The 13,170-nt window shown below is 44.5% G+C and overlaps 1 protein-coding gene across 2 annotated transcripts in view; it reads right to left on the bottom strand.

Annotated features, from left to right (window-relative positions):
• CHD7 (chromodomain helicase DNA binding protein 7) overlaps positions 1 to 10,108 on the bottom strand; it is a 92,748-nt gene extending 82,640 nt beyond the window's left edge. For both annotated transcript variants that reach the window (XM_044292752.1, XM_044292753.1), the window contains exon 1: positions 8,300 to 10,108. In XM_044292752.1, the coding sequence (XP_044148687.1) occupies positions 8,300 to 9,943 (1,644 nt within the window). In that variant the 5' untranslated portion in view covers positions 9,944 to 10,108. The remainder of the gene's footprint in view (positions 1 to 8,299) is intronic.
• Between the last annotated feature and the right edge of the window lie 3,062 nt (positions 10,109 to 13,170).

Below are 13,170 nucleotides of genomic sequence, written 5' to 3'. Positions count from 1 at the left end.
CCCCCCTCCCGAACCACCTTCACTCCACTTTTTAACCTCTGATAACAGGCCAGATGACTTCAGCATCCACCAAACCCAAATGCAGTTGTTGACGAGCATTGAGATGCTAATGCAAGAACTGGCTATAAGCGGCCTGGTGAGCAGATAATGAATGGCACCAATTACTCTCCCTCGGTCAGAGAGTACCTGAGATGGAGGAATCATTCAGAGGTCTTCACGCTCAAGGGCAAACAGTCCCTGATGCATGTGTAATGGAGGAGAGGAATGAGGAAGATAAGGGATGCGGCACGCAGGATGCTGAGCGGCTGTGTTATATATCAGGTGTAAACCAGCCCGGGCTGATCATGTGTGAAGGGGACACTCAGCTCAAAGGCTCTCATCCATATTGGCTGAAGAAAAGATGACGTGCGTCCAAGAGATTATGGAGCTTAAGTCCGGAAAAGTGTCTGCCCCCAGGAACCATGTTAGGATATTGCGTGGCGGCGCTCTTTCAGAAAAAGCACCATGGGTCCCATCAACAGGTGACAGCAGATGGAATGAAGTCTGCTGAAAATATGACCAGGGGTCATTTAAAGGGATCCTCATCTCCATTAATCTGCAGCGTGTTAGGCTACTTTCACACTAGCGTTCGGGCGGATCCGTTCTGAACGGATCCGCTCATATTAATGCAGACGGAGGCTCCGTTCAGTACGGATCCGTCTGCATTAATAACTTTAAAAAAATTCGCAAGTGCGCAAGTGCGAAAGTAGCCTGCGCGGATCCGTTCAGACTTTCAATGTAAAGTCAATGGGGGACGGATCCGCTTGAAGATTGAGCCACATTGTGGCATCTTCAAACGGATCCGTCCCCATTGACTTACATTGAAAGTCTGGACGGATCCGCACGCCTCCGAACGGCCAGGCGGACACCCGAACGCTGCAAGCAGCGTTCAGCTGTCCGCCTGTCCGTGCGGAGGCGAGCGGAGCGGAGGCTGAACGCCGCCAGACTGATGCAGTCTGAGCGGATCCGCCTCCATTCAGACTGCATCAGGGCTGGACGGCTGCGTTCGGGTCCGCTCGTGAGCTCCTTCAAACGGAGCTCACGAACGGAAACCCGAACGCTAGTGTGAAAGTAGCCTTACAGAGCAGGAGAAGCTGAGCAGATATGTAATTTTGTGGGAAAAGGTTCAGAAAAATGTATAAAATGTATTCATTCAAATCTCTGCTCTTTTTGAGCTCCATAGCCATGTGGACAGTATCAGTTATTGACAGCCTTCCCTGTATGTGTGCACAGACATAGCTATCAATCACTGATAAGATCACCCGTTTGGCTACCGAGCTCAGAAAGAGCTGAGATTTTAATGAATAAATCACAAATATTACTTACAGTTTTACCACAAAACTATACAATCTCCTCACCTACTTTGGCTCTATAACATACTACCTGCAGATTACACTGCATTTTCATGATGACCGGTTTCCTGTAAAAGGGGTTCGTGCCACTAAAAATAAACATTCAGCATTTTTCAAACCAGCACCTGGATGTGAATACTTTTGTTATTGCCTGTAATTAAAAATGTATTACAACCACCAATCAATGTAGTCAATAAAATGTATCTGTAGAGATCCACCTGTTTGGGCTTTTCCTTATTTCTTGTACACCTCCCTGAGGTGGTCGCACGTGCTCAGTTTAAATCTTCAAGGGCCACCAGCAATATCTTCTGTTAGAAACTGACAGTTAAAGAAAAAGAGATTCTGTAGATAGGCCACGCCCCCTTATCTGCCAGGCTGAAGATAACCTAGCATAATTGAAGCAATAAATGTGTGTGGGGGGGGGGGGGGGGGGAGATCTATGGATCCATGTGAGGTACAGGGCTGGTTCTGGCTTTTTTTTTTTAGAAAGAAATTGTCATGTTTTATATCTTGTCTGGTTTTCATTTTTTTACATCAATCGCGGCATAACCCCTTTAAGGGCCTCTAACACAGGACAATGAGGAGCCAAACAATTGTTCGTTTCTGATCAAGAGGTGCCCAGCGATCAAATGAAAAACCATAGCTCCCTCGTTTGATGTTTTTTACGCAGGGATAAAAATGATTTTGTCATCAGCACATTCCTTCATGGAAACAGGACTTATTCTTCAGACACTAATGTAGGAGAAGGGATTGAACACCATTGATCGGCGCTCATTTATCCGTCCATTTAAAAGGACCCTTAGGCTCTGTTCACATTGCATTTCAGCCTCAACATTTATTGTATACAATGAGAAATCCCCTGACAATATTCACCCAGCTTAGTAAAACATTGGAAGTCAGCTATGTTTTTTCATCAGCATCCGGGGCCATATGCAAAAAAATTAATATACAATTAAATATTTTTTATATAAATATTGGTAGTCCTCGGGTGACTGTATGCCTCTTGTGGCACGTGACAAAGCCTTCTGTAGAAGGTATAAATAAGACAATGATTTGCATCTGATGTGTAATATCAGAAGGGTTAATTAATAAAGTGGCAGACCTTTATTTCTATCTTTGACATCATCTTTAAATAGGACCCATCAGCACAGTCCTCTCTTATAGAGCAGAAGGAGCAGAGTAGATTGATGTATAGTTTTGTGGGAAAAGATTCTGTAAAACGTGTAATTTATACATTTATATCTCTGCTCTTTCTGACTTAGTTTGTATACGGGGGAGGTGTTAGCCGTGACTGATAGCATTCTCTGTGTACGTGTGTATACCATAGTCACTGATAATTGTACAGGGGAGAGGTGTTATCAGTGATTAATAGTATCCTCTGTGTAAGTGTGTATACAGAGATAGTTGTCAGTCATTGATAGTTGTACACAGGGGGCAGTCTTATCAGTGATTAATAGTAACCTCTGTGTAAGTGTGTATACAGAGATAGCTGACAGTCACTGTTCGATTTACACAGGGACAGACTTGGGTTTAGAAAATGCAGATGTTTACATGTATAATTTACAAGTTTTACTGAATCTTTCCCCCAAAAATTCTATACCAGTCTGCTCAGCTCCTCCTGCTCTATAATATGCTGCCTGCAGACTGCACTGCATTTTGTACTAACAGGACCTCTTTAAAGACTCCAGTTCAAGTACTTTCCCACAGAATAATTCCACCACCGCGACCCACAGACGACAAGCAGCCAAGTGGCCTCAGCCCAGTGCTACGACCTCAGACCTAGTTGCTCGGAGTGACGCTGCAATACACTGCGCTGAATGAGACTCGGTTGCATTGATATTTTACAGCAGAAATAATGGTGATCAAGTGCTAGACATAAAACAGATGTCAGAGCGTCTGTTAAAACGATATAAAAAGAAGAAGTAGCCCCCTCTCTCCGCTCTTAGAAGTCTGGGCAAATCTCCCAGGCTCTGCGCAGCCGGCCCCACCTCCTTAGAAAATACGGCAGAAGATCTCCTCCAACTTCACAGAAATACCTTGTGCTTGGTGGCTACCTGAAGCATTTCCTTACCACAGGATAAAAAGATTTTTACTTGCTCTGTCCAGAATTTCATCACTGGGAACACTGTGGTTTTGAGGCAAGGGGGGGGGGGGGGGTTAGTCTTGAAAAAGTTTTAGCTTCAAGTAGCAATTTATGTTCTAGGAAAAACAAATAATCATTTATTCCAGAGGCTCAATGAGCTGCAATGTGTGCAGAGAGCATCTTAGGATTCGATGGTTTACACCCGAGCAGAAAGGAGAAGTTTGCCATTTGTCATCACTTCTACCTTAGTCATAAAAAGGTATTCACATGTGGAGGACTCATTTTTCTTGTGTTTGCAACTTTATGCATTAGTAAATTTAGGGCAGAAAAACTATTTATTGCAGCACCTGTATTATACAGGAAAAAGGCAATTTCCTGAATGTATGGAGAATGAGTAATTCTGTTAAAAGAGAAAAGTTCCATCAGAAAGAGGTATGTTTTTTAACTTAATATTAATAGAAACAATTTTTTTGTTTTGGGTGTTTATCTTTTCTATTTAGATAGTATAACCAATGAAAATTACAATATGTTGTAGCACAGTGATAAATTGCCCATACAGATAGGCAATTCACTGCTGCTGCAGGGGAAAGATGTTATCTGCTAGAATAATAGTAGATGTGGAATTTAGGATGACAGATGTTCTCTTGATAGGCCTAGATAAAGATGGCCGCACAAGAGCACTGCACTTATCAGTGTAATGTGCGATTGTCTAATTGAGTCTGGTCGGAGTAAATGGACTGAGTGAGACAGTCAAGTGAGGCTGAAGTCCCAACAAAAGGAAGAAGAGTCGGGACAGGAAGTAGAATACAGGAAGTGAAGTCTAAAAGATTATATGCAGAAAACCATCTACCTTTAGGCTATGTTCACATGGTGGGGCTGAGCGTGAAGCCAATCACAGCCGCTATATAATGTACGGCGCTGTGCTTGGTGAGCACGGAAAGCGGCGCGGCACTCACAGAAGCTCCAGTGCCTTCTCAACCAGCTGATCAACGGGGGGCCCCGGTGTTGGACCCCGATCAATGAGATACTGATGACCTATCCTGAAGAAAGGTCATCAGTATCAAAATCCTAAAATAACTCTTTTTAAGCAGTCAGGTAGATTTCAGACCACTGTAATATAGGGAGTAGTATTTACAGTGACAAGAATGGAACTGGATCCCATTAGGGCAAAGAAGGTGAAGCCCCCATCAGCAATGTAATGGTTTCACCAAGGGGAATTCAGGACAACTATAGAGCAGGTCACTTTTTGGGAAGGAAGGGAGAGATGTGGGATGGACAAAGAATTAGGGGTCAGCTGAACAACTTCAGGAGCCAATTCGACATTTTGGCTTAGCTGTACTACTAATTTATAGACACCCAGCACATCAGGTGAGGGGAGCAAATATCTAGGCACGTTGGTCGACTGTCTGTAGGGATCTATCCAGTCTTCAATGAAACCAGTCTGCTTACGACCCACTGGAAGTGCCAGGATTGACCCAAAAATGTGGCTCCATGCTGCCAAAAAAAGTCACAATGCAGTAGAAGAACACACTACTAGTGATGGACTTGCGGTTCGCCCGGCGGTCGGTTCGCGGCAAACGTTGCTCGTTGGCGATTCGCCAAACATGCGAACATATGACCCTATTCGCACCCACCATATTCTTTTACATTGTGAAGAACTTTGACCCATGACACATCGATCAGGTGGTACAGGACAGCCAATTTAAAAGTTTCAGCACATGGACATACCCCCTACCTTATAAATAGACCCGATCTAGCCGCCATTTTACATTCAGTGTTTTGTCAGTGTTAGGCCTCATGCACACGACAGTATTTTTTTCACAGTCCGCAAAAACGGGGTCCGTAGGTCTGTGATCCGTGACAGTTTTCGTCCATGGGTCTTCCTTGTTTTTTTAGAGGAACCACGGACATGAAAAATGAAAAAAAAAAATCTAAGTCAAGTTTGCCATTGAAATGATAGGAAAAAACGGACACGGGTGACAATCTTGTGTGCATCCGTGATTTTTCACGGACCCATTGACTTGAATGGGCCCGTGAACCGTTGGCCGTGAAAAAAATAGGACAGGTCTTATTTTTTTTTTACGGCCAGGAAACACGGATCACGGATGCGGCTGCCAAACGGTGCATTTTCCGATTTTTCCACGGACCCATTGAAAGTCAATGGGTCCGTGAAAAAAAAATGGAAAGCGGCACAACGGCCACGGATGCACACAACGGTCGTGTGCATGAGGCCTTAGGGAGAGGTTGCTGTCTGAAGCAGGGACAGACTGTCAGGGACACCAAACGCTAGCTAATAGGGCCACAAAAGTCATTTTAAGGACTGGTATAGGTGTGCTATCGATAGGTGTGATATACTGAGGGGTGTAATATACTTAGAATATACTTTCTAACATAGAAAGCATATTATAGTGGATTTGTATTGTGCAGCAGTGGTGAGCGGTTCTGCTGCGATACTGCAGCTACACAGAGTGACAAACGCAATTAGAAAAAATAATTTGTACTGGTGTGAGATACCAGTCGCCCCCAAAAACGGATAGAAGCGGGGTGTTATATACCAACAATATACTTTCTATATAGTGCATTTGGGTACAGCAGCATTTGTCTGCTGTTTTGCTGCGTTCCCTCTGCTACACACAGTGACAAACAGTATTGAAAAAAATAATTATAACTGGTGTGCGCATACGCAAAAATTATATTGCCGATATTTCGCATTGAAAAAAAATAATGAATGGAGATCGCAAATTCGATTAATACATCTGGTATGTCACTGTCCATGTTGTGGGACTATTTGTGCACTTCTAGTAATTATTTATTGGCTGCAAATATGAGCGGAAGGTTTTTTAGGTTCGCCTGCCATTAAAATGAATGGGACCCGCCGCGAACTTACGGTTCGCGAACATTTGATCGCGTTCGCGAACCGTCCTGGCAGATGTTTGTCCATCACTACACACTACTACCTTTGTTCATGAGAAAAGGACAGCTGTAGCCGCTACATGAAAAAAGAATTTCTCATAAAAAAAAATAAAAAAATAAGTTTTCCTTCAGTCACATAAAAATGTCTGGAATTTCCTGGGGCCTTATCCCAAGATAATATGAATGGGAAACGCAGCTAAAAATAAAGCAGACACTGGTTAGTCGAAACTCGATAACAGGGAGCTATTTACTAACCGGGTGCAAGAGCCCATGCCACCCGTCTGATTTTATTATCAAACTTGACCAAAAATGCGTATTCATGTTTAGGGACCTCTAGCCTCAGTGAAGTTCACACGTGGACCTCTAGCCTTAGTGATGTCCCACCTTCTGTATGGACATGTGGGGAGAATGACCACTGTGGAAGAAGCACTTGGAAAACACTATAATCCACACTTCGAGCAATGAGGTTTTTAGGATTTTATGGTCTAATGAGGCTTCTATGTTTTTACTGTCTGTGTCCAATTCTGAGACATGATCTCTAATAGGAACTTGATGTCTACAGTGACTTGTACGACCAAAGTCGCAGACTAGACTCCACACACACAAACCAACCCCAGCTATATGAACGGCCGGTGTAATTACTTCAACCGTGTCCACGGAGGAATGAAACGCTAAAAGTGACTACCATATTGAAGAGTCTTCTCCGAATTAAGCACTTTACAGATTATACATATCCTTGAATCTTCTCCTACTAGGTTGTGAAAGGGGTTGCACAGAGTTAGAAAAACATGGCTGCTTAAACAGCGCCACAGCAGTACACAGGTTGGATGTGGTATTGCAGCTCAACATCATTCGCTTTGATGGGATGGAGCGGGTGCCAAATTTCAAAATGGTGCATTTAGGCAACAGTTGCCACTTAGCGTCTTCATCCATCTACAGGAGCCGTACCAAGACAACTGGACAGTTGTGCAGCTCAGGGCTAAAGGAAACTTGGTGACAACTACTATCAGACCATGCATGCAGCCATTAGGGTTGTCACACATGACGACTTAGGGGATTCAGTCTTAAATTTATAGGATTCTACGGTTTAAACAGACAAGACAGAGGTATGAAACGGGAAACAAACCAAACAAAGCTATTGGTGACATTTTCTTTTAGAAAGTTGCATAAATCTGCCTATCAAACCGGTCTACAAATTAGATTTCATTACTTCGCTTCCCATTAATCTGACACCAAGTGATATTATACATTTAAAAAAATAAATTAATGTTTTAAGGGGTTGTGAGCTTTCAAGAGGAAACCGGACAGCTGAGGGAATCAACCTGTAATAACGAATACATGATCATTTACCTGACAGATCCTGCGCGGCCGTTCCTGTTCTTCTGTTTTCCCAGGTGCAGCGGTAACATCAAATCAACACCACATGACCACTGCAGCCAATCACTGATCTCAGGGCTGCACTGAAGAGGCCAGTGACTGGCTGCAGCGGTCAAGTGTTACGACGAGATGTCACCGTTGCAGCCAGGAAAACAGAGCCCTGCTGGGGGAACTGGCGAAGAATCTGTCAGGTCAGATAAAGGGGACAACCCCTTTAAAGAGACAAAACGAGTATCTATCACCAGAAGAGGTGTCCCAACATATTCATCTACAACGCTGCCAAATTCTCGTGCATCAAAGACACTGAACAAAAAGCTGCAGCTGTTTCATGACCAAAACAATACAGATACAGCTTCCTGTTGTTGCATGCGGCTCGGTCTCCTCTTAAAAATCAGAGTAATGTGCACAGAGCAGGAAGTTCACAAGCTGGGTTTTGTGAAAGCCACATATACCGTCAAGAACAAGGAAAAGAAAAAAGCAAAGGCAAACATTCACAGTACATCGTGTACTCAGTGCACCATGTTAGCACACTTACCTGATGGACAGGCACTTTCTGGGGGGTACTCTGAGGTGACTGGTGAAGCGAAGTCCATGGTTGGTGATGAGAATGTGACGGCGGTGAAGACTGATGGTGCATAGCTGGATGAGGCTGACAGTTTGCCATTTGCTGCTGAAAAGATTGATGACCGGGAAGCTGCGGTCCAGACATCATCCGTTCTTGTATTGCCTGTGGATCTGCATGGCTAACTCCAGGACAGCCATTTGGTCTCATATGCCCACCCATCTCCCTTGGTGTTGAGGACATGCCTATGAATGTCTGACCTTGCGGCATGTTTCTGGGACCCATGTTCCTTTGTCCCATTCCCATGCCGCCAGGAGGCTGGTGACCTGGCGGATGAGGCATATTTGGGTAACTTCCAACATCCATAGGAATCCCCGCGCTGCCAGGCCTAACTTGCGGCGGAGGGGTGCCGGCTGGATTGCTCATTGCTTTCAAGGGTGACATGGGAGGTGGAGAAGCATAGGTTCCCTGAGGCTGTGAAGGATGCATAGTTTGTGTGTTCATTTGGTTAAGTGAGCCGCTAGGATGAATTGGTTGCTGGTGCATCAGTCCTTGACTATTGTTTGAAGGAAACCCCACAGCATTTGGGTATCTAGGTACAGACGGAGTCATTGGAGTGTTGTTTGTAAGGCCTAAATTCTGATTCATCCCTGTATTATTAACTAATCCCTGATTAAGGTTACTATAAGGATATCGGGAATACTGCCCTGAGTTGTTTAGCGTAGGTGAAGGTACAGTCTGGTTTCGAGAATTAAAATTAAGGGACTGTGGCCTAACTGCACCCTGCTGAGGAGTATTAGGAGAAAATCTAGGACTGTGAGCAACAGATTCTCCATGGAGAGTACTGGGGGGATGGTGATGAAATTGCTGGACCGAATGACGTAGTGAAGGCCCCATGTTAGGATTTTGTTGGGGTACATGAGACATATGACCAGGTCCTGCAGTCCCAATGAAGGGATTTCCTTGATTAAGACCATCTTGTCCTTGTGAAAACTGATTCATCCTCTGTGACTGTAGTGAACCATGCTGTTGCATTGTGAAATCTCCTCGAACCATGTAGTTACCCATTTGCTGAACATGTTGAGGGTGAGGAGGACCCTGAGGTCCGGAAGATGTGGGTGGTTGCTGCTGTGACTGCGGCTGCTGGTAAGATGGCCTTATCTGATCAGGGACCTGCACTGCCCTAGGTCCCCACATAGAACCACTGTCTACAAATGACGGCCCATGCCTTTCATTCTGCATACCAGGATACACTCCCATTTGGCCACCACCATGGGGGACCTGAGAAACAGATGTGCTGTGATACTGTGAATGTGGAGAGGCAATCCCATTCCCAGGAGTGTTCGTCATCATTCTGTTAGGCTGATCCATCATGTGCATTTTCTGTGGCTCATACTGGTTATAGTGATCAAAGTGGGACAGCTTGGCTTGGTTTGTACCGCTGGGATTGTGGTGGAGTGGCGACTGCAAAGAACCAAAACCCTGATCCATTGGCATCTGCTGAGCCATGGAGTTGACAGCATTTTCAGTAAATCCACATTCACCGAGGCCCTCCAAACCTTCACTGAACATACTACCATCATCCCCAAATAAACTCATTATGCCGGGATCCGCCATTTTGCTTCTGCACACTGCTCTTTGGAGCCACGGGCGCGAGATTGTGCTTCACCTCTCGACAGAGGTGTTTGTCCTCAGAGCCGTTAATCCTTAGTTAATCTCTTTCATGTCATTCCATATTGTCTTAATTCTTTCGGACCATGCAGTGTCAGGCAGACTGGTGTCTGTTCCTATGAAGAGATTAAAAGAAAAAAAATCTGTTAAAATCAACAATAATAATACGTTATAAACCAAACTAAAGCGTTAAAAACAGAACATCCATCTATGAATGGAGATTTCAAATGAACAAAAAGAAAAAAAAAAAAAAAAAAGTTCTAAAACTTAGACACCGACGCCGCAGAGCATTCATTTGTGGGGTGGAACAGAACAAAAGAACAAAATGCAGCCGTAGCATCAGCTGCCACAGCAGGCGGACAGATGTATGGATACAGCCAAGCATCCCATCTGCTAAACTAAAGCCCTGAAAATGCTCTAGTTACCAACAGCGTGTCCTTAACCTTATTCCCCGAGGAGTGTAATCAGATGAGCAAGCAGCAGCATCAAGGGCTGTGATAAGCTAAAGTTAGCAGAATCCGCTAGTCCATTTAACAAACACCAGAAGGTAGAAAGTGACCCTTTAAAAGCAGCCGAAAATCTATTTCAAACAAGATGGGTGGAAGGATTTTCCCTCTCCATCCCCCGCTCTTGTGCCGTACACAGTAGAATATTGTCCTGCGTCTTCTAGAAACGGCGCGATGTGTGCGGACTGCACGGAGACCGCAAAATCCACGGCTTCTAGCACCTCTACTCAAGGTCAAATTGCCTGAATGATGGGATTCATGGTGTGGTTACACCAATGTGATCCTACAAGATGGAATTAAGGGATGGCTTATTAAGCTACCGGGGAAAATCATGCGGTAAAACACGGCCGACTGCCAAAAAGACATTTCGGGGGTGATTTTTGGGAGTATTTTGCAGTTGGTTTCAATTTATTGTATGGAAGACGACAGGAACGCTCACCCCGGGTTCGTTACATAATGTGCCGAGGAAACAAACGGTTACGAGTCCCATCCTGGTGAGTGCCACGCTCACTTAACACTTTCAGGGAATTTACTGGGCTTCCACATGAATGTTTACAGACGTTGGGCCGCACTCCCTGGAATACACCATCCTGCCAGATATAGGAGAGGTAACACGGCGTGGAGGGTCGCCCAGAACCGGGCTATAGTATTACTATGTGGAGCAGTTTGATTTGCAAAGTGAAGGATAAATTCGGCAACCGAAGTGAACAAAAAGTGCATTGAAGAATCCGAGCCACGCTAGGTATTTGTCACTATGATTCTAACGCATAATCTTATTTTTCTTTCCAAGTATTAATGGTCGTGGGCTGGTGCTTCTGCGGTACGCAATGGGAACAAGTAGCTGGATTCATAACTCCTCTGAAACTTTCCCCGGGAATAGGCTACGTCACAGGCGGCTGCCTGAGCGTTATGGGCGATTAACCCCTCCGCTGCCCAAATTACCAGCGCTGAACCATGCCCGAGGAGGGAGCAGTCACCAAGAGGATCCTTTCAAGGAATGTTATAATTTGGATATTGTAATAACAAAAAAGGTCTATGTGAAGGACGATAAGCACAGGAAATAGAGGCAAACAGCAATTAGGCAAAACTGCTACAAACCTCCTGCAAATAATCTGCCTGCATAGAAAGCAAAATGCAAGAACGCTACTATAATATACCAGTGCAAACCACTTCTCACACATATGTCCAACCCTCCCATCTGTGACTGAACTACAACCCCCAGCAAAACCTCGGCATCTGTGTTCAATGACCATCTGCCGACTCTGGACCCACACTGGATGCAGCCTTTCTGGGGCTTCAATTCTTAATATACCATTGAAGATGTGAAGTTTCATATACAAAACAGCACATCAATAAGCCACATTTTTAAAAAAAAAATGCCATTTCTTAACAATTATGACAATCTCTTTCTACCAAAGCTAGAACCAGCCCTGTACCTCACATGGATCCAGAGATCAACCCGTTCATTGCTACAATTGTTCTGCTAGATTTATTTCAGGGGCTGTGTCCCTTCTGCTGCAGCTCCCTCCCGATCACAGCTGGCGGGGAAGGTTTGGTCGTGTTCTATCCCAGCGGGCGTGTTATGGCTCCGGGAAGGCAGGGAGTATAGAATGAAAAAATAAAAAGGGAAAGGGAAAATCCCAGGATCTTAAAGAGGTTAAATAAAGCGTGTGTGACCACCTCAAAGAGGTGGGCAGAGAAATAAGGAAAAGAATAAACAGCAGGGGCGCTATACAGACAGATTTTATTGAATAGCTCACCGGCTATACTAAATTTTGAATATTTTTCGAGACCTAACACCTATTAATAATTTCTCCAATCGTGTGCCACAAACTGAAATCTATGCCAGCTATGGGATGGGCTGGGCTGGGGTAGATTTCATTCTCAAACCACTTGCTAAGGCTACTTTCACACTGGCATTTTGGCTTTCCGTCTGCGAGATGCGTTCAGGGCTCTTACTAGTGGTCCAAAACGGATCAGTTTGCATTCTAATGCATTCTGAATGGATAAGGATCCGCTCAGCAGGCATCAGCTCAGTCTTCATTCCGCTTTGGAGGCGGACACCAAAACGCTGCTTGCAGCATTAGGCGTCCGTCTGACAAAACTGAGCCAAACGGATCCGTCCTGGCACACAATGTAAGTTAATGGGGACGGATCCGTTTTCACTGACACAATCTGGAACAATAGAAAACTGATCTGTCCTCCATTGACTTTCAATGGTGTTCGTCTTGGTTACGTTAAAGATAATACAAACGGATCCGTTCTGAACAGATGCAGACGGTTGTATTATCTGAACGGATCCGTACCAAACGAGAGCGTGAAAGTAGCCTAAGAAAGTGCTGTCAGCAGCACAAAAATCACATGAACCTTTTGTGGAAACTAGCTTGTGCAAAAATCTGCTCTTTTGCTCGCCAGAATAGCTGTCCAGGAGGCATCAAGATGGCAGACGAATTTGTGGCCCTCCTGGTCAAAAATCAAGACGAACACTACAGCTTGGGATGGCTGATTACAGGGAACAGAATCCATTCAATTACACAGCAATACAAGTCAACTGCCTGACCAAGTAGATTACATTCAAATGAATCTTCGTGCAGAAAATCCGCAGCGTAATACAGTAGCAGCTGAGTAGATGTCCAAAAATCTCCCATCCGTGTTACGGAAATTTTC

The sequence above is a fragment of the Bufo gargarizans genome, chromosome 5 (genome assembly GCF_014858855.1).
Source record: "Bufo gargarizans isolate SCDJY-AF-19 chromosome 5, ASM1485885v1, whole genome shotgun sequence".
Lineage (NCBI taxonomy): Eukaryota > Metazoa > Chordata > Amphibia > Anura > Bufonidae > Bufo > Bufo gargarizans.
This window is presented reverse-complemented; position numbering and strand designations above follow the sequence as displayed.